Genomic DNA, 25,459 nt, shown 5'->3' on the forward strand with positions numbered 1-25,459 from the left:
CTTACTAGTCACTTGCATCTGTTTGATGCTGTCTGCTTAGCTTTCTGCAGGCTTGAGGCTTAATGTAGACTTAAAACTACAAAGGCACCAAAACCAGGTGTCCAAAACCAGACATAGCCTCAAAGTTTTATCTTTTGAGCACTGAGACCTTCTGGTACACTTTCAAGAAGTTATATGTATTGTATTTAAGTATAAATGACCCCAAATAAATTCTTCTGTCATGGGTTCTTCTGTCATGTCAGAATTCTTTTGAGGGGGAGGGAGTGTCAGGATGGGTTTTTTGAGGTTAGTATTTTTACTTTCTTCACCCTTGCTTTAGTGAAGATAACATTTGCATTAAAAATTTTGCTAGGATAAGTCTATTTGAAGTGCTTACTATTTCCACAGTTATTCTCAGACACTGGCTGAATTTTATTTTTATATTTGAGTGCAACTCATGTATGTTCTCTTCTCACATTGTGCACAAATGCTTGTATTTCTGTTCTTGATGATTTAGGAATGCACTAGAAATTAAAGAATTGGTCTCACTGTTGAACAGTCTTCAAAGCCAAGAAAATATTTTGTGTCATTTCCTTAATGGAGTCATAGTGAAGTAACCTTTTTATTTTCTGTTTTTTCTAATGCAATAGAAATCAAAGGTGGAAGAGAAAATCAAATTTCATATTTGAAAATATCAAAACTAGCATTGGCTTTTGCAATTATCCACTCAAAACCACCAGGGAAGAGTTCCAAAGAATACACAGAGGACCTTGCCAGAACTGTATCCGAACAAGATTTTGGATGGAAATGGAAAGTGGAAGTGCTGGAAGCTGAAGTTCTTCAATTACGACAGGAACTTCTTTTAAACAGGATCTCTCCAAGATTCTGCTTGGAAAATAGTAAGTTCCTCAAATAATTTCTAGCTATGTTGCAATAGCCTGTACCATTTCTTGTACCTAGATGTGAGAACCTTCAGTGTATAGATTTTTGTTTTCCCAAAGTTCTGAGGTAGTGGAACACTTAATTCATTTGGAATGGGATTGTGCTTGAGAATTTGATGCTTATGCATAATTTATATATTTAAAGTTCAGAACCAGTGTATTATACAGAATAATTGCAGACAAAGATTGTCAATACACAATGTTACTATATAACCTTAAAAATAGTTTGTAAGAACTAGTTTGCATTTACAGTTGGAACATGTCTTAAAGACATATTGTATATTAAAAATATGCATATATTTTAACCACCCTACAGATTTTAAAATTAGAATTTAAGCCTAAAGTGTTGGAAGCACTAATCCCTAATATGCATAACAGGAAGGTAGGGTAGGCAATGGACTGTACATCTGTTGTTTCTGAGAGTGTATTGAGACAGTGGATGCTGTGAATGCTTTTTATGACATATAATAAAATATTGTGAGTCTTACATTATTGGATTCAGGAAAGCTTTTAGTCAAAGAAGAGTAAAAAAACAAAAAGGATGGTCTCAAACAGCACTGTGACTTGTGCATGTGTAGTAAGGTCAGTTCAAGATATCGGTGGCACTGTGTGAGCTTGGAAAACAGGCAGTGGAGGATTTCTCTAGCCTCTGGGGAGATACTTTCCTGGGAGATAAGGTCAAAATACTCTGGGCTAAAGGAGAGAATCTAAAATCATCTCTAAAATCAAGATGTATAGCTAATTGCTTTATGACTTGAGATTTTTAGAAGGCTCCCTGGTGGAAAACTTGATGAGGCTTTACCATGCTGCTTTGGTACTGAAACAGTGTCTTTATTGCCGTGCCTAAAGATTTCTAATTTGTAATGTTGACTGATGGGGAGAGCATTAGACTTCAGCTAGAAGAATGGTTTATGTATTTAATTAGTATAATAGACCTTTCTCTACAGAGAAGTGATTTAATTACTATTCTTGTCTTTTTATTGTCTGTGTGTCTATTTTCTGCAACCTATTTCAAACATGACATTTAAAAAAGTAACTTTTCAGATTCAGTTTCCAGCTAGGTTATGTTTTGAAGAACTGCCTGCATATTATCAGGAGAAATTTATAAATATCTAATGTCTGGAGAGGATATTCTAGTTTTAGATTAAGCAGAACACACAAAACACTACCAATTAGCAAAACATAGCAAACAAGATCAATTCACTTGCAACTTCCATATTCTAAGTGTAATTTTTGAAAGATTCTCTAAACTCTAAATTTTAATTGTGAGATAGGCAGAGAAAACTGTCCCTGGCAGATAACACCTCTTGCAAAGGATGTTAATTTTCATTACCCTAGTCAAACTGAAGTTTGTTTTCAGATTTAAAATGTGATAATATTTTCTAATTTTAGATGTCTTACACCTGCATTGTTTTTGCTGAATGTGCATTCATGATTACAATTCCACTGGAGACAAATGCTCCTTCTTGCTTTTGAATAGAGAAAGGTTGCTGCTGGTACCTGGTGGAATATCTGTTGGTGAGATCTATGCACTCCTTGTGATAGCAAGTTGATGATGTATGTTAGTAGCAGAGCATCTGTGGTTGACATGTATGGGAAGATGGTTGTAGAAACAAGGCCTAACTGAAATATGGGCCACTACACCACTGACATCTTCTGCCCCAAGATAAAAAAAAAACAAAACAAAAAAAAAAAAAACCACCAAAAAAAACAACCCTTTCTTGTGTGTTCTGTGCCAGTTTTGAGTTTTTCCAAGCCCATGGAGAATAGATGCTAAAGGATGGCTACTGCTGAGATACAAAGGCACAAGGAGCTTGAATCTAAGTAAGGAGAAATAAGTGGTGTATTAGCCTTTCAAGTGTAACTACTATAGATCCATCAAGCCATCATTATGGTTTCCCAGGTTTTCCACCTAATATCATACCAGAGATATGCTCTTTAGGGCTGAGGATGATTACTAGGATTGCTCTTAGCACCAAGTAGTCTTCAGATATGTGTCCTTTTCCTCCTCCATTCATTTCTACAGCCTCATTTCTAGAGTTGGTGTTCTGCTTAAAATAATGCAGCCTCATAAAAATATTTCAAACTCCAAGCCTTTCTATGTCCTTCTTCTGTTTTGATTAACAACTTTAGATACAGGAATATTTGGGTTTCACAAGATCCACCACCAGAAAATCTCATGCAGTAAGGATAAGACTGCATTTGTTCCTGCTGGTGCCTCTTGAGAATTGAACAGTTGGAGTTCTTCAGACAAGATTCACTTTGCAGCTGTATATTCTCTGCTTTGCATCCCGAATGTGAGAGCTTTCCTCTCCTACCCGATATTTTTAATAATAGTAGTAGCTCTTTCAGAGACTTCAGGAATGACTAGAAACTGGCCATGGAGTTTTATTTCCCTTACGTGAGAAATTTGTGAGCACTTTGAAGCTGTGGTACCTGTTTTCTCCCTCCACATACAGTTGAACACAGTACAGATGTGCAAATACATGAAGCATAAAGAAGAGAGAATCCATTTTTAAAAGAAATGATGCCTAAATTTCTTTGTTCCACCTGAATAGGTCTTTGTCCTCAGAGACACTAAAAAGGTTGTGGGTTCCTAACTTAGGGGAAGAAGTATGCTTTGCTGCAGGTAAACTACTTGGTGGTGTGAGTTCTTACAGATTAATGCGTTTTTTATGAAAGTATAGTGGTTAGAATTCATTGACTGTGCTGTGTGTGGAAGGTCCTTATTTGACTTACTGTTCATTGTCTTTCTGAATATAAGGACTCTGTTCCTTGGTGGTGCTTTGGGCTGCGTGTCAATAATATGTGGATGGGGAGAAGCAAATCTTTTTGCAATTACCTGTTATTTTTCACCTTGATGGTATTGTCCTGACAACTAAGTCCATGGGTAGAAAAAAAGTCAAATCTCATGTTAAATCAAAGTTTCATGCATTTCTTTGATTCAGATTAAAATTTCACAGAAAGGAGGATAGAAACTTCTTGGTGTGATTTCAAGAATAAGCACTTAAAGTATTTGAGCATTCTGTTGTCACTTTGCATTTACAGTGGAATGTCTTCTGCCATGTCCTGGAGTTCCCTCCCGTTTTTAGCCTCCACAGTAGCACATGTGCCAGCCACCCTATCACAGTGTGTCTGTGTGTTTAGAGAAATGCTGACCTCTGAGTCACAAGGTGATTAACTTGAATGTCTCGTTTCTAACTGTATCCTGGGTCTGTGTTTCACCTTTCAGGATACTGTCCTCCAAATTCTATTCTGTGTCAAAGAAGCAACTTGTATCTCTTTTGGGAATAATACCTAGAGAAAACAAGAATTTTTTATCTCCTGCTTCACTCCTTAACTTGGTGTTCCTTGAGGCATTTAGTTTTACGTGTGGAAAAAGGGAGCAACTTCCTTTGTAGATTAGTATGAATGAAGACATTTCAATCTCATTTCTTCTCACTGGGAGCTTTATAGAACTGGAACTAGCCAGTTCAACAGCTGAAGTAAAACTGATTATAAGCATTACATAGCTACAGTTTACCAGCAGCCTTGCTTTGGGCCACAAAATTCAGCCTTCTCTTCCCTTTCCACTTCCCTGTATGTTATGGCTTGGGGATTTCTTGCTCAAAAGGGAGAGGCAGAAACTCTGGGTTCTCTTCTTACACCCCAGGATTTCCCTGGTAGGCAGAGACAGGATCAGGTACGTCCTGCTTTGATGATAGCAGGAAAAATGATGGCCAGTCAAAATATTTTCTGAATAATTGGATTTCAAACTTCTGAAAGGGCAAAGCTCTCCATCATGACTTAAGTAATATAGCTTGTGATGTTTCCTCTGCCTCCTTACATTAAAAGGAGTGGTGGGAAAAAATAATTGATAATAGATTTTTTAAGCTCATTTTCAAAGAGAAACCAATCAGATGATTTCAGAAAGGTCAGACCAAAATCTGAAGATTTCCTCAGTGGGTATGGTATCTGCAGCCTCATAAAGGAGTCTTCCTTGTTAGTGGGATTAACAGCAGTCCACACTGAATAATAATCATACAAACACATTAGCCTATTAGGGGAAATTATTTCCCTCCCCAGAAAGTAGATGAAATAGTGTGAAATGTTTACATATTTTGCTAATAGCACTTAGCAACAATTTTAGTTCCTATGACATGGTACGAAGGTAGAGGATTAAAGACTAGAATTTCTAAGTTATCATGGTATGTTTAAGGAAAAGCTGTTTTTTCAGGTTGTTGTGTTTAAATGAGCTGCTGTTACAGATTGCTGTGTCCTGTCATAACTTTCCTCCACTGGTATTTGGAACGAATACAAAAGCACGACAATTGCAGAGTAACTGTCAGCCTCTAAGGGGTATCTTTTACTTCTTGCTTTTTCTATCTTCCTTTTTCTAAGGTCAGAGGATTCTCCATTGGGCAACAGTCAACTCTTAATTTGATATTGCCATGGAAGACAGTTCCAATTATTTTTTCAAGTGCTTAGGGATGTAATGTTTCTTCATGAAGACATTCTACCTCCCCAGTTCTTGCTTCCCCATCCCCCCAAATAAAAATAGGTTTCTTTCTCTCCATTCTGATCTGTAAGGGCAGTCCAGTGTGTCATCTCAACATTTTTTCTCTAAGGCTTAGATGTGTCAGACAAATAGTACTTCAGAAATGTAATTTGACATCTTAAGTGTACTGGTGCACTCCCATGTATCTACCAGTTGTAATAATGTAAGTAGGCAGAATGGCAAGGAATGTCTCACAACCTAAGAAGTATTTTATGTTTTATGAGGAGAATAAAGAAATGAGAGCAGATCTGTGAGATGGCAAAAACAAAGTTAAATTGTGTTTAGCACAGATTTATAGGAATATGGCTCTTGGAATATGATGATGAGATAAATCTGTTCTCCATAATTGTATTGACACAATGGGGAACTCTATGAAAGCTGAGGCCTTTTCAGGATAATTAAATAAGTTAATTTGCAATCTGTAAAAAGCACCAGCTGGAGTGTAATGATTCATTGAAATCTCAGAGAACTGCTCCTCCCATGGATAACAGGTCTGTTTTGGTTGTGGAAACTTTCTCCCTTGGAAAGCAGGTGCTGCCTGTCTTATCTGATGGCATTGGTACAGCTGTTCTAAGCACATACTAGGGGCAAAAGGACCCAAGAAACATCCTTTTCTTTCCAAATTTCTGTGTAAGGAATCCATTCAGAGGCAAAAGCAACCCAATTTTTCCAGCAAAGATAGGTTTTGTTATTATTTTATTAATTTGTTATAAGATATGTAGTGATTATTAGGAATAAGATTCATAAAAGCAAGTGGGATTCATAGTTTAGTGTAGATTAATTTATTTTATTCTGGGTAACAGAATGATAGTTTTGGGGAAAACTGAATGTATATGGTAAAAACAGGTTAAGAAGTGGTAATTAGGATCCTTTTGCCTTTAATTCTACTGTGGGAAGCTAAGAATCAGTCAATTTTTTTTCCTGGAAATACAGAATCACAGAATGGTGGCGGTTGGAAGGGACTACTGAAAACCATCTTGTCCAAGCCTCTTGTCAAGCATGGTCATCTAGAACCAGTTGTGCAGGACTGTGTCCAGACTTTTTCTAAGTACCTCTGAGAATGGAAATTTCACAAACCTTTTGGACAAGCTTAACCCAACTTAAACTTAGAATCTAGTTTCTCGAACAGATCTTTGTTTGCATCCTTCTGGATACATAAACAGAAAAGCCAAGCATTTATACCATGTTGTATTCAAGAAAAGGGATGTTTTTAGGAAGGTACACTTTAGATGACTTCTTAAGGAGTTCACTTCATTTTAGCCTCCATCCAGTTGCATCCAGATCATTGCAGTCTTCATTGGCTGCTATTTCCTGTCTCTTAGCAAAGCTCAGTTTGTTTCATAATGCAGAGCATTTTTAATAAGACATAATGCTTACAGTTTCATACTACCAGTTCAGTCAGGTTGTCTTTAGAGATAACATTTATTCATTTAGTATTTTGAAATATCCCCTATCTGGCTTAGAACTTAAATTTCAGTCACATCATTGAGATGGTCAACATTGTAAAGCTTGTCAGATCTTTTGTTGCCAAAGCTTCTTGGTGAGCATTAACCGACCCAAATCTCTATGTTTGTCACTTGATTATGTATCCATTCATATCTTTACTGCAAGTTTGCTTTGTTTGACTGGAAGTACAGAAGGTTTGTGCTGTCATCTACAGAGATCCCTTAAAAATGAATGTTTGTATCCTCAAAATCCTTCTCAGTTCTTACTGAAGTCTAAACATTTAGGTGCTTTATGTAAGCAAAATCCCTAAGAAATTGAAGTATTTGCTTCTAACCCTTTAAAGAAGCACTTAAATCCTAGCATTGAACAATTTGAGAATTTTACATACTCAGTCCTGTATTCATTTCTGTGAAATTATCCCTAAAAGGGATAAAATATGTCAGCATGCACCTTTAGCATCAAAAAGCATGAAAAAGCACCTTGCATTCAAACAAAGGACCTTTCTTTTCCAAGCCAATTACAAAAAAAAAAAACAAAAAAACAAAAAAACCAAAAAAAAAACATAGATACGTAGAAGAAAAGTGTGGGATACAAGGCTTCTAAGACTTCTTATTCGGAGAGTTCTAATAATATTTTGGTATTATTATTTTGGAATAATGTCAATAGAAGTTTGGCTTGGTTCCAGGTCAGGACAACAATGGGGTGCTAAGCACGTAAGAGTTCATGAAGAGGGGAGAGTTGTTTTTTCCTCAGCCAGTTAGTTTGGTTAGTAATGAGAACAGCAGAACAGAGGCAGAGTTACACATGAATGAAAGGCAAAGAAAATGTATGAGTTTTAAGAGAATAAACTTGATTTATTGTTCATGGAAAGTGCACTTCAAACAAACCAATCAATGAAAATTAAATTAAGAATAACAGCCCTGAAAACTGTAGATGTGGACATAATTTCACTTATGTTTTCATTTCCTTTTAGAGGTTATTGACTGAACACCTACTTGGAAAGCAGAATGCTATGAATGTCTCAATTTTAGTTGTCTCCTGTTTTTTCTTTTAGAAGTGGAACTGAGTTTTAAGAGAACTTTACATGTCTGATGTCAGTGGTTTTAATTTTCAAGTGATAATCCATGTGTCTGCCCATGAAATGAGAGAACATAAACACTGTCTAGTGCTTGAAACTGAAGTAATTTTTTCTTCGCAGAATTCAGATCATGTCTTCACTTTGTTTCTCACCTCTGCCACCTTCAAGCCAGTTTTCTGTTCTGCAGTTCCTGTTGGTGGTTAAACTGCAGGTAGATTAAGTTTTTCAAAAGACTTGAAGATCATTTTACCATTTCACAGCAATTTCATCAGTTGGGAACCCTTCTTATAGTTTTTAAATGTAGAACTACATGTAGCATTTGGCCTTTCTCATTCAAATGTTCTCCAGTCTGAGGTAGCCACCAGCAGAGTTTCTTAAGAAAGCATCTTCCACCAGTCCAGCTCCTACTACACGGATCTTTTACAAGCTGTCTCTTCTGCTCTGCATTGGGTAGTGAGAGAATGAATGTGGGAGATGGGATGGACTTCGGTGTTTCCTAGAGCTTTGCTTCCTTAGGACTAGCTGAAGGCTCCCTATTCTCTATTCGTGGGGCTGGCTGGCATCTCACTGCTCAGATGAAAGCCTCTGTTTTGTGGTCCCACAGCAATATGTAAGTTCTCAGTTCTAGTGCCTGCACACCTTGCTGACACACTGTGCCGTGTGTAAGTCACTCCCTCATCCCTTGAGTGGGTTCTGATTTTCAGTCCATACTCTTTCTGCAGCAGTGGATATGTGCAGAGGGATGTGAGTTTTTCAGCCTTTGCACCCCAAGGCTCTTTTTGGGACCACATCTTGCTCTGTTTAAGGCTCAGGATCTTGCTTTGTTTTTTAGCTCAGGATCTTAGTTTAGTAATGAACTAAAGTACTAAATAGGAATTAAGAACTTAAATATTTCCTGAATTTGATGTGACAAATTTAAGGACACTAAAATTGTTCGTGACCAGATATTTCATTGCTTATGGTGTTGTAAAAGTTGTGGTCACTTTAATATCACACATTGATTTTCATATTTCTTGTTCCAATACACTTATAGTAAAATGTTCTTGACATTAGTATTTAAAGTTTCTTGTTATTCTGAGGAAGGCTTAATGCCATTTCTGGTTTTTGGTGTTTTTTTTTTTACTGGATAACCACATGGTGTGAAGGTCAAAACTGCAAGACTGCTTTCTCATTTTTATAGTAGGTAAGTACAAAGTGATGAGTTTAGCTCCTTTCAAGAAAAAATTACAAGCTATGTCTAGACATTTTGAGGGAAATAATGAGTATTTCCTGGTGTGTTGTTATTTTTATTTTTTTTTTTCAACATAACTGCTACCTCCTCCCCAAATGACTGGAACATGTAAATGGATTAACAATTTTAAGCATTTTGTATCATTCATTTAGCTGGAAATACACTGATATTGGAGATTTACTGTAAAAGGGTTTTCTGGAAGCTCATCATGGAACAGGAGTTTGATATTGCAGTGGCTAGGAACCTAACCATTAACACAGGATTGTCTTGTAGTAGGAGTGTTTCGTTGAATACCCTACCTCTTTTATTTGGAATTGGTTTCTATGGATATTGCTGTACTATTCTTCCCTTTTTCTTCTCATTACTTCACCTTTCTTTCACCTCTTCAGTGTTTGTTTTTTTCTTTTTTTCCTTTTACACTTCCACAAGAGAGTCAGAAAACATACATGTGGGGCTTTTGTACATAGGTCTTGCTTTCTTACTTCTGACATTAAATCCTCATAAGCAATGCTCATGTTTTCCCCATGGGATTGAGAACAGGAACAAAATAACCACACAGTGGAACTCACAGTAGATGGATTCCCGGGAAGGGCTTCTTTTCCTTAAATGGCACCAAAAACCACTTTTCAATTTTTTTTTCTTCTGAAATGTGTTTTGCTCAAAACCCTAGGCAGAGAAGTTGTGAAAGATGGATTACTGTTCTTGTTTCTCAGACCATGGGAAGTGTGCTTTGCTTCTTGCTTGCTTTCCCAGTTTGGGTATGCAAGGCATTTGCAAACAGTGTTAATCTATAAAATGCTAGGCTGGCCTTAAAAGGCCTTCCTGGAAATGGCAGCTGATTTCCCTTCAGTTAGCCCTTTCATTTTGAGTCAGTTGTGTGCCAATTCTGTGCAATTTCAAATATGTCTGAATGTTGAAGACATGAAACTCAACCATAAATAATAAACCACATTTCCAGTTTTGATCTTAATAATAGTGCTTTCATTGGTACTGGTATGTTTTCAGAGACTCAATTGATGGTCAGAATTTAATTTGAAATAGTGAATTTAATGAAGTCAATATTAAAAATTTTGAATAGTTTTTTATTAACATACAGAATACTGTAGGTTGCTGCTTAGGGATGTTTTCTATGTAATGCTTTTTTTAACTTGCTATGAAATATAACATCTATTTCCTGTGAGACCAAACCTTCTATAATTTGTTTTAATTAATTTAAGAGGATTAATGTACTCCACGGGATCCTTATGGTAAATGAACGGTGTAGGCAAGTTTTCCAAGAGTGAGAGGGGAAGCAGTTTGTGACTCTGCCCCAGTAAGCAGGTCTGAGCCAGGAGTTGGTCAGATAGGGGGGTTCTAGCTTTGCCTCGTGGCACTGAGATGTTTATGGGTGTTGGTCTTCCACTTCATCTCTCTGGCTTGTTTTGACTGTGATATTTTGGCACAGGTAGCATGTAGAACAAGTGTCTTTTGTCACCTAGAGCTGAGTTTATGTCAAGAGGCATTGCCTTAAATGTATATAATGTGTGAAATGGGATGAAAGAGATTCTGCAGTAGCACATGAAAGTAATTTATTGGTGTATACTCTTGTAATGTAGTTTGTGTGTCTTTGAAGGAGATGGTATAAGATATGTGATGACTGAAGAAACTTTTGATTCTGAATGTTCCTTTTTGTTAAATAATGAAAAAATCAAACCTAACGTTCTGTTCAACTTTGACTGTTGGAATTTTCTACCTGACTAGGGAGAGAGAGTATACATAAAGAAGAATATTTTATTTGATGCAGTTATAGTAACAGACTTTCACTGCCTTTTAAAAGCAGTCTGAGTTTTGAGAATAAAATGAGTGAAAATATTAGGAGCATCAGAAATTCACATGCAATTTCTTCCCTGGAAATTAATGGGAGTATAGATATTCACTTAAATTGCTTGGTTTATGTCTACTTAAGTTATATATAGGAAAAATTAAAATTTCTGACAGTTTTAAACTCAAAATTACTGTTCATATTACTATGAGCATAAAACATATTGTTCACAAATAGACATTAACTTCTAAAATTTTTTACTTTTATTTAAAATTATCTTCTTCCACAGCTAAGTTCTAGTCATGGGAAGTTATTGGGGAGTCAACATACACATATATTACATAAATTTTGGAAGTAAAAAGGAAGAATGTATATATGGCACTTTTAATGAGCATGTATTTAAGCATTGCACAAATGTAATTTTCGTGTTTGCATTTCAGGAAAATGGGATACCTCTGCTGAAACTCTTCTGGGTCAGGAATCTGTAAACCCTACGAGTTACTCAAGCCAACTAGAAGACTCTGGATGTGATGTCTGTAATGACTCTGCATTTGATTCTTTAGGCACAGCTTCAGATTTTCACCAATCTGAGCACAATGTCAACACTTCTAAACATTGGTTGGAAAGAGTTCCCCCACTGAATCTTTGCCATATTAGCAAGGAGCAATCTCTGACTGCTCCAGTGCATTTTTTGCAACGTTTGCTTGAAATAAGAAAACTGTCAGAAGGAGGAATTCTTCAAGCAGACTTCTCAGAGCTTGAGAATGATTCCTTCACCATATGCAATTCAGTGTCTCAGTTGCTTGACGGACTGACTTTTTTTTACAACAGTCCTAAATTCCCAGCTCCAAGTTTCCTTAATGAAGGAGTTTGTGTTTTGATCAGTTTAATAACTGATACTAAATTATCGAATCATGTTTTGAAGAAGTGTTTCAAGAAGATAGAAGAATTTAAGAAAAATCTAATTCAAATTATTTTAAGAAATAGGAGTGTCAATAGGGTAAGTTTAAAACTTTCTTTCACATCCCACTTCCATATACTGTAATATTCTCCTGGTTTTATGCACTTTTAAAATACTCATTTGTCCTATATTTTGAAGAATACCAGAGATTTTTGTGATTGTTCTTTTTGGCAATATGGATAATAAATGCTCTGAAGCACTTGAAAAAGTTCTTGCTCATGCATGCAAGAACTTCTAGCCTATTCCCAAGTACAGGCCTTCTAAATAACTGATAAACATGCAGTTTAAAGCAACTTTATAGAAAATATGCAGGAAAAACACATTGTTTCTCTTGCTATATGGAGATAGACTGTGAATATTCATTCATATGTAATGAATTTTTATTCTTTCTTGAGCATCTAAATAAAATAATTTGTTTGCATCAGATATCCATCATTCTCTAGCTACTTGTAAATTTGTATTTTAAAAATATATAAGCAAATGAGTGAAGAGTTCAAAAATAATGCCCCTAACACAAACAACAAGTAGGACTAAATTGCATTTTGTTTGTATTCATCGGTGTGTGTTGTTCCATGTATCATTTTGTTAATTTCCTCATTCAGCTGAAATATTCCTGGTCTTTCTTCACAAGATGCACTACAGGTAGTGAATTTCATTGCCTGTTTTAGGATTTTTGGGTTTTATTCTGGATTTTAGAGTATTTTGGAACAGACACAATGGTGTTATTTTTTGATACTTAGATGAACCAATTTAGTGTCCTCATAAATATGCTTATAGTAGCATAGTTACCTCATGTGTAGTTAACTATGCTACTATAAGAGCAAATGATCTTATCCCTGTAATCCTTGGAGCCTAAAGAATGTTTACTGGGTACTTAGGTCCCTATTTTAGGATAAATTCTAAAGTTGCCTCACTCAAAATGAGAGCCTGGACATCTGGTATGCCTATGGATGGATGTACCCATTTGTCTTAATTTAAAATTAATCCAACTCACTGTGTATTGAGTGTTTACCCCAGAACATGAACATCAAACAAATATTGTCACCAAATTAAGAGGGCACTGGGTGGAAAGGATGTTACCTGTTTTTCGGTTAGAAAGCATTCAGACTGAAATCTTTCCAGGACTGGAGCCTTGTGTTTCTAGTCAGAAGCATTTCCACTTTAGGGTCAGCATGGTGCAAGACTCAGTTTTTAATTAGTGGTGTTCCTGGTCATTGTTTTGAAAGGATGTGACCGTACATTCCATTTGTATGGCATCAGGAATGGAGTTATACAGGTGTGACTCCTTTTGTGTGTGTGTGTGTGTGTGTGATCACTGGATACAAAATAAAAAGTTTGAACAGTCCTTCATTAAAAATTTCTTTATAATTGATAATGTCCACTGTTTACACCTTTTCCCATCTTGAATGAGAAGTTGTTAAGTGTGGAAGAGCAATCCAGAGAGATTATTATCCGGAGACGGATTTTCTGTTGATTGGAGGAATTTGGCAAAGTCTAAGTGAGAGGTATCACATCTTAAATGGGAGAAAATACTCTGATAGATCAGAGGTATTTCAGGCTGCAAAATATTATTATGAATCATTCAGGAGAGATGGAGTACATCCACATAATTTGAAAGTGGAATATTTTATTGAATAACTTCACTAAAACAGATGGCTTTTTATGAGATGTGTTGTATCTTGCTTCCACCAAAATATTGATGTAAGAGTCATTACTACTGGCAGCCATTACTTCAGTCAGACAGGTCCAAAGAGTTTAAAAATTGTATAAACCAATTACTAAGGGATAATCTTGGAGCTTCTCAGATTAGAGGCTTGCTTTTCTTTAAGCTGAATTGAAAATGGAAGTAAATGTGTAGCATTCAGAATTAGTAGTGTAAATCGTATAACTAATTCTTCGTGTGCTGTGTACCAGATATCTCCCAGGAACATTTTATACAGGTGGTGATGGAAATATCACAATTACAGGTTAAAAAAAAGTACCATTACTTACAAGGCTATCTTCTAGAAAGAACTTCAAACTGTATGAATTTCAGTTCCAGGAAAATACTTAAATCCTTCCAGCATAAGAATATTACAAAGATTTTTGTATCTAACCTTACTATCAGAAAGCATTTGTATAGACAGCCATGCAGCGATGTAGTATTTGACACAGCTTTCCCTTTATCATCCTCATCATTAAAACTGTCAGGATCTTACAAGAAGGACAAAGGTCTGTAAGACACACCTTCAAAAACCTCACAGAGAGAAGTGGCTGTGGATTACACTTAATTAATTAATTACATCTTCAAGAGCGTTCTCAGCTTTTTTTCAGAGAAAGTTAAATAACTTTAAATATTGAGAACTGAAAAAGGAATCATTATCTCTAACTTAGACGTAAAGGAAAAAAAACAGCAGCAGAATTACTTGCTGTAACTGTAGAGTCTTACTGTGTGAAATATTTCTAATTATAAAGCATTGGAAGCTGTAAGAGCCTGTAAGAGCCAGCAAAGATGTGTATTCAGACCTAAACTCTTGGATAGAGTCTGACCTGAAACTCCAAACTGCCATAGGCATCAAAAGAAAAAAAAAAAAAAGTCAGTCAATTAAGATACGTAGCAGCAAATAAAGTTAATTTTATAAAGAATATTAAATTATTTATATCAAAAACTAAAAATAGCCTCTTGGATTTTCCTTTTTCAAATTTTCTCTTTTCCCTCCATGTTTGGAGAGCAGCTCAGAAATATACACACAGTTGTTGGACACATAATCTTTTGGAATAAAACTTCTGGAAATATCTCAAAAAAGGAGCCAAGTGACAGCTTCTCAGGGCAAAGTATGAATGTTCAGAGGTTCAACTGTCTGTGCAAAGCCTAGCTTTGCACCTTCTGCTGGCATGGTTTTGCATCCCTGTATGTCTGCCACAGAAAAGTTCTTGAGGACCCTGTGTCTAACTCTGGTACAGATGAGCTGTTGCTTTCATGCAGCAAAATGTATGACAGTCATGCCTGATCTGAGGTGCAAGTGCTTTGTTCATCACCAGTTTTTGAGTCCTCAGCACTGAGACCTTTTAGGGGTGTGTATTGCCTTTCAGTTTGCAAGTTGTTTATTTGTGTTGAGTCACTCCACTGACACACTCTGCTATGTCAGCAGAGCCACTGTTGTATTTATGTAGGTTCCTTGCAAGTCTTGCTTTCAAGCAGACTAAAGTGTACTATAAAACTGCAATTCTATGCAGTTGGCAGAGCTGCTGGCTCTGGCTTTCAAATGGACTCTACTATCTGACAAAACATGGGAAAACATTTTGCGTGGAAAACTCTGGTAGGAGCTATGGTACATAATTACAGCTCCAGTGGAGTAGAAACTTCAGAAAGGAAGAACTGGAACATTGTTTTTTGATTAATGTACCTGCTTGAGATTTGACAATGTCTGTCTTCATCCACCTCCACAGAGACACAGCAAAATGTATGTTTCTCCTGCTCCTAGTTGCATCACTCACTCACTGGCTCTGCAGTGTGCCTGTTCTGTTGAAGTTTGTATCTGTTGTCCAGAATGTGTCTAAACAGGGGATCATTTCTCCTATATCAGAAAAATACTACAGTTGGAGGCATTGGGGATTCCCAAATCCTGTGCTGTTTAGGGTAGCATATGTCTTTTGTATTTCTGGTGGAGATTTTGCTCATGGTTGTAAAGCACTTCAGAGATAACATCCTGGAGCTTGCCTGGAAGACTCCTGTGGTGATTCTAGGCTTGCTGTAGGTTCATAATATATGGAATTAGCTTTATAAGACAAATCTGTCTAACAGAAATTAAGATGCTTTATATGTGTCATATTTGCATCTCTTGTCTATACATCTGTGTGAAATTTCAAAGTTATTGTGAGGGAATGCAGAGTCTTATTTATTACTTTGGAGATAAAAGAAAAATTGGTTTATCTTTAGACTCTTTCAGTGCCATTCAGTTGTGGTCAAAGCTGTCATGGCCAAGTACGTCACAGGGTGCTGCATTACGTGGGATTTATGTGGTGTGATCCTTAGTGGTGTCAGTTTGTCAGCACTGTAGACAATTCAGTTCACTGGTTGTTCTTCTTTTAAGTGCAGTTGATACTGTAATTCAGAGCCTGGCTAATGCGTCTGTTACGGGCCAAAAGATCCTAGCCTTCACCCTGGGTTTTTTACAGAGATCTGTGTGTGTTTCTTGGACCTCACGTTTTAAGGAGTTAACCAAAACACAAAGACACTCCTTTTGGGATTGTTGAGCTATGCTGGGGACCTGTTCAACAAAGACCTCATCTCTCTGGCCCATTTTGCTCATAATCTTTCAAGCAAGACCTAGAAAGAAGAGATGTGTTTCAGTGATCTGTTGTTGTTTGCTTCTTCTCATGCTGTGTTTAAAACATCAGTACTGACTTTGAAGATGATGTTAAGTCATGAATTGCTGCTCCAGTCAAGCAACACACACACAAAGGTTATGTGATATTTCCTTCCTTTTTTTTAGCCTTTTTATTTTTCCAACTTGGCTACCTTTAGGGTAGTTGTTTTGAAGTTATTAGCATTGACAGCATCTGGAGGGACACTGAGACATCAACATAGTTTTAGGAAATTCTCTAATCCTGTTTGGGACTTTACTACTTATTTTAATTGTTCTCTCATGGTTCATCTAAAAGCCTTTATGTAAAATATTGCCACTGCTCAAAATACTACTATTGATTGATAACATTTAACAGAAAACCAAATGCAGGCGTTCTGAAGTAGTATTTTACTGCCTTTACTGCGTATTTGTGTGAGAAAGAATTCACAATTCTTCATGAAAATAACAAGTTGAAAAGTAATATATTGAAAAGCAGAAAGAGAAATGTTTAAATCTCAGTGGCAATTATATAAAGAAAGGTATATGTGTGCTTATGCAGTTAAAACAGCACACATTCATCAGAACCATGGTTTTGAATCTTTTCTTATCTAGGATACAATTTTTATGATTCATTAATGACTGAATTTTTCTGGAAGAGGGTAGTCATAAACTTCCTCTGATGCTTGAATACATGCAACAGTATGCATTTAATACATGCTGCAGCTAGTTGTGGTTGACAATAAATTTCCCCAGCTGTGTATAGGTTTGCAGTATCTTTTGTCAGCCACAGCCAAGGCAGGACTTAATTCACTGGTTTGCAAGAGTCTTTCCTGCTTAGGGACAAGCAAGATTTAAAAATAATTATTCATGTCACTGGTGGTTTTCAAGTGTAAAATGAGCAGGCTTCAGTTTTCCTAATTGAGTCCCAAGGGGAATACTATGGGTGCATTTTCATCAGCCAAAAGATTTTGCTTTTATAGGGGAAAAGCACTTCATTTGTATGGATTTTGAGGTCTAGTAAGAGTCAATGTTTGAATCTCTTGATTATTGAATTAAATTTTCTCAGCAATCTGTTGTCCTTATGTAGAGAGTTAAGTCAAATGGTAATCAGAATCCACTGTCTTGAAAATTGCTACTGTCTAAAGCAATCACCAAACTGACTGACCCTCATTTACTTCAGTAAAGGGAATCATAGAAGTAACTAGACAAGAATGAATGAAAGAAAATGTTGTCCATCTTTCCCTTTCAGCCAGCCTCAACTGATGCACATCATACACTAAAGCTACAATTACAGAAGAAATACAGGACAAAGTTAACTTGCCGAGCAGATGTTGAGTGGGCTGAAGCTCCCCATCAGGACAAGAGCCTGTGAGCTTAATGCGTCTTGCAAAAAGTCAATAGACTCCCCTCGATCAGGGGCATGTGGTAAAGCCCAGTCACAATGTTCCCTTTGTTGCCTCAGTGTCTGATTCTGGCCCACAGGCTTTCAAGCTGCTCATGGATGTTCTTCTAAGACAGCTCTCCACACTCAGTCTAGCTCTTGGGGCAGAGAGCAATCTCTCAGTTTCTCTTTTCTCCCCTGTCTATTATGAAGGCTCTTTAGCCTTCAATAATCATGCTTCAGTCATGGGATTTTTCCCACTAAGCTTCAGTAATGGCAACAAGGTTGTAGCTTTCTAGCAGCGCAGTGGCTCCCAGCTCCTCCAGTTTTTGCACATTCTGTGTGCATTGGTGTAAAGGCACCTCAGCTGAGTTCTCAGCCATGTCACCTTCCTAGAGGAACACCCATGAATTCCTTTGAGACATTTGCCTCCATGGTCTTATTCTGTTGGCTTCTGTTGCCTCAGGAGTCCCTGGCTCATCTCCCTAAGACTGTAAGTGTGCTTCAGTGAGGCTAGCACATTTCAGAATCAGCAGCAGAGGATCCTCACTAGCATCCCATGACTCTAATCTTTGCATATCACCCACAGCTTGCCAGGGACAAGCCTGACACTGACAACCCGCAGCAGTGAAGCCAACTGATGGTTCTACTTGGAGAACATTAGGTTAAGAAGAATGGAGAAAAGCATGAACAAGATTATGAAAGAGGGGAGATTTAGCCCAGATATTAAGAAGAAATTCTCTACTGTGAGGGCAGTAGGGTGCTGAACCAAGTTGCCCTTAGAAGCTGTGGATGTGCCAAGCCTGCCACTGATCAAGGTCAGGCTGGATAAGGCTTTGAGCAACCTGGTGTAATGGGAGATGTCTCTGCCCATGGCAGAGAGGTTGGGAGTAGATGATCTTTAAGGTCCCTTCCAACCTTTACATTCCTGATAGTATGATTCTATGAAGGGGTAAGGACAGAGTAAGGGCTGGAGATGTGGCCTACAGAGCAAAGAGTTGAAATAATATGTATCAATTTTTGAGACTGATAGAAGAAATATTGGCATGTAAACAGGAAGAGTTACTTGACAACCATCAATTAACAAAGAAAGCAATGTGAAGATAAGAAAAGGGGTGGTAATGTTCTCTGTATAAAAGTGAGCTTTTCCACTGTCATTGATGATTAGGAGTGGAAGTCAGGTTGGACTAAATGGGCAAGAGTAATGTGAAATAAAAGGTGAAAATAGTTTTGTTTGTAACATTTCACAATTTGAGGATTACTACAATAATTATTTGCATGTTCTGTATTGCCAAATATATCAATTTATTGGGAAGGAGAGCTGTTACTTAGGACAAAAACTGTAAATTAGCAAAACAGAAAGTAAGGTGCAGTTGTCACAGCTGCATGGTGTAGTGAATCATGCAACTCACAAAGGAATTAAACTCAGAAATTTTAGATATCCAGTGTTAAATAAAATCTAACATGAGGATAAATGACTTTGAAAAAAAAAATTCCTTAAGTTTTTTATGCTGTTTCCTGGGAAACAGTGTGTGTGCTGTCTGCTTTGGTTATCAGTCATTTCCTCTGCAAGTAACTTCTGATAGCCAGCTTGAAATCACTTGGAAAGAAATGAAAGGTCAATAATATCTCCAAGTAGTCTTTAAAATCTGTAGCTAGCTGAAGGAGAGACCAAGTTAGTATGCCTGAGATAAGTTGAATGTTGACATTATATATTCATTTTGGCAACAGCCAGGTTGACAATGCACTCATCCTTCCCAGCTGCTGTCACAGCATTGCCCTCTTTTGCTCTGCAATACCATGGGAAGACAGTAGAACCTGGGGCTACGGAGGGCTAGGGAGAGGTGATTCTAGGGAGAGGGCTAGGGAGACCTGAACTGTGAACCAGGCTCCATTATTTCCTGTTTCTAATGGTATACTTTTTACAATCTAATTTTCTGACTGCTTTTACCTGAGGATTCTTGAAATGCATTGGTTTTATTTCATGTACAACATTAAACAAGCCCAAGGGATTAAAAGATTTCTGTTTCTTTTTAACATGGATAGACTAGAGAGTTGAACATATGCTTTTATCTTTAATAAAATTATATATTATTAGATTTTTTTTGTTTGAATGTTTCCAGAGTATAATTAGCAATACATGAGCATTGCTATAAAACAAGGTCTTTTGTTTGCTATTTGCAGATTCATTGCTTATATGCTACAAATTTGTTCTGCATGCATTTGATGCATATAGTCTATGAGCATTATTTTAACCTTTTTTGTCTCTTATTTTCTTAAAATATTCTTATAGGAATTTAAGAGATCCACCAAGATAAAATGTAAAACCAATGCTTTTTAATAAATCAGTGGGATTTTAAAAATCAGTATTAATATTTATTAAATATAATTACAGTGCATTTTCTGTAATATGTTACTGGGAAGTATTTTTAATATAAGGATACATTTAATAACAATGCTTATTAAATATTAGTAAATTCACCAGTGACATTTTTCAGTGCCATTGATACTCATATCTCAAGTACCCTAAGTGGCACCATTACAAAATACAAAATACCTATTTGCTTCTCTTAGTAGAGGCTGAGTCTATAAATTTCAAGGTCCTGTTATTTAGTCCTCAAAAAGTACTAATAGAAAATGACAACTCTTTCCAAACCATAAAAGATACGGAAATTTTGTGAAAGATTCTATTTAGTTAAATCTCAGCTGCTAGCATTAATAATTGCACCAAAAAACTTCATTGCTTTATTATCTATCAAAAAATTATGTAAGCAAATAGAAGTGAGCTTAAACAAAAATAACAATATTCATGTTTTACTGTGATCTTTGGGAGAGATTACCTTGAAAAACTGCTCTGGATTGCCTAGTTTGCTTGTGCGGCAAAGGCAAATTAGCAAATATACTCAGTGTTATGCTCTGAAAATACAGAACTGTAAAATTTGTATCCCTCCTTAATTTATTAAAAGAAATAAAAATTAATGGCTACTTTATTGAAAAATGTGCTATTTTTAAAGCATTTTTTAAACCTTGAGTTGAATCAGTTGTACCCTTGGAAATACGGTTGCTGTCAAGGCAGAACTATCCAGCTGTTGCAAACTTGTTTCTAGTAGATACTGTGGAAGACACTTTCAAAATGGTGATTTCTACTTTATTTTTAGAAAGAGAAGTCATTGTTTTGTTTGGAAGGGTATATATTTCCAGTATATGAGTCTCATTTTAATTCATATATCTTCAAAGCATAGGTAGGTGCATGCATTATATTATCCCTTCATATCATTTTAATTGTTCAGAAACCTATTTTTATCACATCTTCATTCACATTTCATATTTATAGACTCTTTGGTGTATATGTTGATGAATGATTTTAATTACATAGGTTTTCAAAGCTGTATGTGTACAATTTATGAATTCTTTTTAATAGAAGGAGTTTCTTTGTATCTCTGCATGCAGATTTGAATCTGAACTTCAGACTTGTGTGTCTTTTGTAGATTTCTTTTGATACTTGTTTTGAGATTACATGCAGAAGTGAGATGATTGATAGCAAAGTTTTATTAAAGTTGGATTATTCTGACTGTGCATAGGAGTCTTGTGTTGGGAAGAGGATAAGCAAGGTGATTCAACTCTTTATCTGGAAGAGGCTGGTAAATAGACTTTGCATCAACTGCTGATCAGGCAGTCAAGCAAGAACTGTAAATGTAAAGCTGCCTAATTAATGGGTTCTACAGCAAAAGATTTCAGTCCACCTTGCTGTTCACTTACCTAGCCCAAAAATTTGGTCAGTGACAATTTTACATGAGACAGTGTTGAAAACCATAGTAAAGTCAAAGTAAATGTTTCCCCTGAATAAAAATCATGCTGACTGCTCCTGGAACACCTTCCTGCCTTTTGTGTCTTTGGAAAAGTTTTCCAGCAGGATTCATCCAATGCAAACTTGTAAATGGCAGGCAAGTATTTTAATTCATATATCTATATCTATAGATAGATAGATAGATAGATAGATAGATAGATAGATAGATAGATAGATAAATTAGATAGATGTCTGCATGTGTATGCACATGTGAGTTGGCTGGAGGTATAATCTTAATAGGATGCAGTGATCTGTTTTGAGTGGTTAAGACATCATAGTTATTCTTAGGCATACAGATTTGTGTAAGAATATCCTTTTGTCAGTCAAAAATACTCATTTACAAAGAGTTACTGAATATTAATGTTGTAGGAGACATGCATTTATATAAAAATACAAATTATAGTAATTATAATAATGTCTTACTTCTTTTCTCCTTTGAATTAACTCCAGTATATTTACATATACAAAAATCTTGTGTACTTTGTAGAGAAGTATGCTTCATTACATAATAGATATTTATTTCAATTTCAGGGAACAAAGAAAACAGGTTTTTTTGGGTTTTTTTAGTAGAAGACACTGTGGCAAAAAATTACTAACATAAATTTCATGTAAGTCTACATCACTCCTCTTGTGGTTCAGGAGAAATGCATTGTTAAAGAACAATATGAAGGTGAATTGTTTGAATTTGAAAATACATACAGATACATAGTGTGCCTTCTAGCAGTTAGCATTAGTCATTTAATCATCTTCTAGGAGTTAGCATTAAGTTTTGTCCTAATAACTATATTGACAGAACACTCTAGTACAGTTCTCAGCTTAGAAGTTTGAATTTCAAAGGATTTGTTTATTTATTTGTCTAGCTGTGAAAAGCAGAAGAACTGTATGTGCAGAATAGTCACAAATTTGCTATGTGAGGAGATGGGTATGATGACATCTAATCCTGAAAAATGGTGTCCTGGCAAGTTCACACTTTTGGAGGATTTTGTTCCCATGGCAATTTCCTGTAGTGTTAATCTTGTGAGGATGGACGTCAATTTCTCATAGATCTCATATACCTGTAATCAATAGAATTTTAAACACTAAATTTTTTAATTGGACTTTTTCCTTTAACATTTTAATATGTAAATCCCATTTCTACTTAAAGTAATCCTTTGGGATAAAAAAAGATTGAGATGCATTTTGAAAGATTAAATTTACTGTTATTTCTCTTTAGTTTCAGGCACTGCATTCTGTATCACAAACTCTGGGTTTGCTAGGAAGGAACAGCATACTAAGAAATTCTTTAATATCCTTTCTCCTGTCGGAAGTCCGTCAGTTTGCTGAGCAGTTGTTGCAGGCTCACCAGGTACTGTCATCTTTTCTTTTTGTGAAAGGCCAAAGAGGGGTGTTGAGGAGTGTATTGGCTGTATTTATTTGTTTCTTAAAATGTTAAAAAAGCATCATTGTATATTCAGAATATTCAGATTTAAGAACGCAGAAAATGCTAGGAGCTACCTTAAACAGCAAATCCAAAAAGAGAGGTAAAATTTTTACAGAAAGGTAAAATTATCAGACTGGATGACAAATGGACTGTATAGGTTTTTAGATCATGCTATATAATTTGCAAAACACTTGAAATAATGAGTTAGAAGACAGTGCAATGTATAAATTATTGACTATGCAGGCAATGCAACTTTTGTATTCAGCTAAACAGACAATACAACTTTGGTATTCTCTCTAGCTCATGTAAAGCTGGAAAGTCAGCTAGTTTATTTTATTTCAGAATTAGATTTCATGTTTCACATTATTATTATTTCAGATTATGAATTTTCATTATGCAAAAGTCATCTAGCACATAGTATTGTTCTTAGTTTGTTACAATGAGTAGGAGATAAAGAGCAGAATAGAACTTTTGGTAAAATTTATTCTTAAATTAATTTTTTTCCAATAAAATATAGAGGAAAGAGAGAGAGAGAATGGAAAAAAATATGAAATAAATACGGATTTCATAGATTTTTTCATATATTTGTATGTGTTGATATGTATTTTATGCAAAATGTTCAGCTTCACTTGGGATTGCAATTAGATTTTACACTATCCTAAAAACTTTTTATTTGGTGGAAAATAAATTTATTGATATATATCAAAAACATTCACCATAGATTTGTTCTATTTTGTTGTCTAATCTAACAAAAGGCTTAAGTGTTGCTTAAGCAGTATTAACTTTTTCTTTTACTCTCTAGGATATGATGTAGTAGTGAGTTTGGACTGTTGGAGAGGGAGTATGTAATTGCCAACCCAAATTTCTAGTATGTTTGAATCATATTCTGAAAATGCCAGTTATGAAAGAATTAGACAATGAGTTATGCCTTATTTTAAGTCACTGTTAGCAAACAAGATTTATTGATGGCAACCAAAAGTCAACAGACTTTTAACAACTGTAAGGATAGGGAATAGTGTGTAATTAAAAAACAGTAATTGTTTTTTTACGTTTAAAGCAGTTGTTAATTTTTAACATTATTAAATCTCACCTGTTTAACAGAATCAGTCCTCTTTCTTTTTAGTGTTTTGCCAGTGGCAACACAGAACCTTTCAGTTCTCCACAGTGATGTCAAGCTCATACTGAGCATTGTGCTTTGCTGAGTTAGTTACTATGGAACTGCTTAACCTTGCCATACTGTAATTATTTTTATTGCTTTCATATTTGGTGAAGCCTCAGGAGCTGGGCATCTGTCAATCTGTAGCTGACACTCTAGGACTTTGAAAAGCTGCAGTACACGTATGGAAAGTAACTGAAGTTCTGGTTTGCTTGTGGTGAAGTCAGTGTTTTTAAAGTTCATGCATTCTTACATTTAGTCCTGATGTATTGTGTTCATTTACAAACCCTCATATATTCTGTATGTGATAGTATTCTGGAAATGTATCACAATAAGACTCCATTCTGATGGCCTGATTTATGATTCTGATTGATGGACCTGCTTCCAAATGTTTCTGAATTTGTGTAGCATGGCTTCTGGTAGATATGGTTCTAAAAATAATTAAAGTTTTTTTTTTTTTTTGTTCTATAATAAAATCTAATTATACAATATCCATTTGAAATTAAAAAACCACCAGCTTAAAAAAAAACTCCTCATAAATACTCAAATTAGAGTTTGGAGAAAGATAATACTTCATATAATCATTAGCTGACAAGTATTCTAATTGTGTTTTGTTACTTAAGCAAAACTGCTGTTAATTGCAAAGAGTATCTCCCATTTAAAACAATCAAATTAGAGATTCTTAATTTTAGTTATGATTAGGGGTGTGGAAATACATGAGGTTTGCTTTGCCTCACTGTTCGTTAGTTTTATTTTTGGCACATAGGAGAAATAAAGAATTATCTAAGGCGTGTATCCAGGTTAGTTTGCAGTTAACTTCTGAACATTTGATAGAAAACAGAAATTGAAAAAAATAGCTTATTCATCCAAGCAAATTTCTGTTTTATTTTTTATAGTAATAATTTTTTTTTAAATTGAAGATGGTTTCCAACACAGACTTGGAATAAAAACAGCATTCCTTTTAATTTTTTAAAATGAATCATCTAGATAGCTCAACATTTCAGTTTTAATTTCCTCATTAAGACTTGAACTAAGTTCTAAGTAGTTTGTCAAATGCATGAATTCAAGAATATGCAACTTTATATTCCATTATGTCTTCAGTAGGAAGTGTACTCAGCTCAACCCCCTGCAGGTTTGTGTATACATCTTTGATAAATATTGAAAATATTTTACTTTACAGTTCTGACTGATTTTAGAGAGTTTGTAACTGTGTTTTCTTGGAACAAGGTTATCAGTCTATGACCCACAGTTCTAAAGCACTATCTGTGTCCCATGCTTTACAAATTAAAAAATTAGGTTGTCTGTTGAAGAGTGTTTCAAATAAACTACAACAGAAGAATATAGAGATTACTC

General features: G+C 35.6%; 1 protein-coding gene across 6 annotated transcripts in view; it reads left to right on the forward strand.

Annotated features, from left to right (window-relative positions):
- Positions 1 to 25,459, forward strand: part of MEI4 (meiotic double-stranded break formation protein 4) — a 145,870-nt gene that overhangs the window by 85,225 nt on the left and 35,186 nt on the right. For 5 of the 6 annotated variants that reach the window (XR_014953642.1, XM_031504411.3, XM_077782323.2 and 2 more), the window contains 3 exons: positions 630 to 878; positions 11,454 to 12,013; positions 22,744 to 22,875. Coding sequence is in view for 5 of the 6 variants with exons in the window: in XM_031504411.3 (XP_031360271.2) it covers positions 630 to 878; positions 11,454 to 12,013; positions 22,744 to 22,875 (941 nt within the window). In the remaining variant the exon portion in view is untranslated. The remainder of the gene's footprint in view (positions 1 to 629; positions 879 to 11,453; positions 12,014 to 22,743; positions 22,876 to 25,459) is intronic. The other variant, XM_085574769.1, reaches the window with a different exon arrangement.

This window comes from Lonchura striata, chromosome 3, assembly GCF_050655825.1.
Source record: "Lonchura striata isolate lonStrDom1 chromosome 3, ASM5065582v1, whole genome shotgun sequence".
Lineage (NCBI taxonomy): Eukaryota > Metazoa > Chordata > Aves > Passeriformes > Estrildidae > Lonchura > Lonchura striata.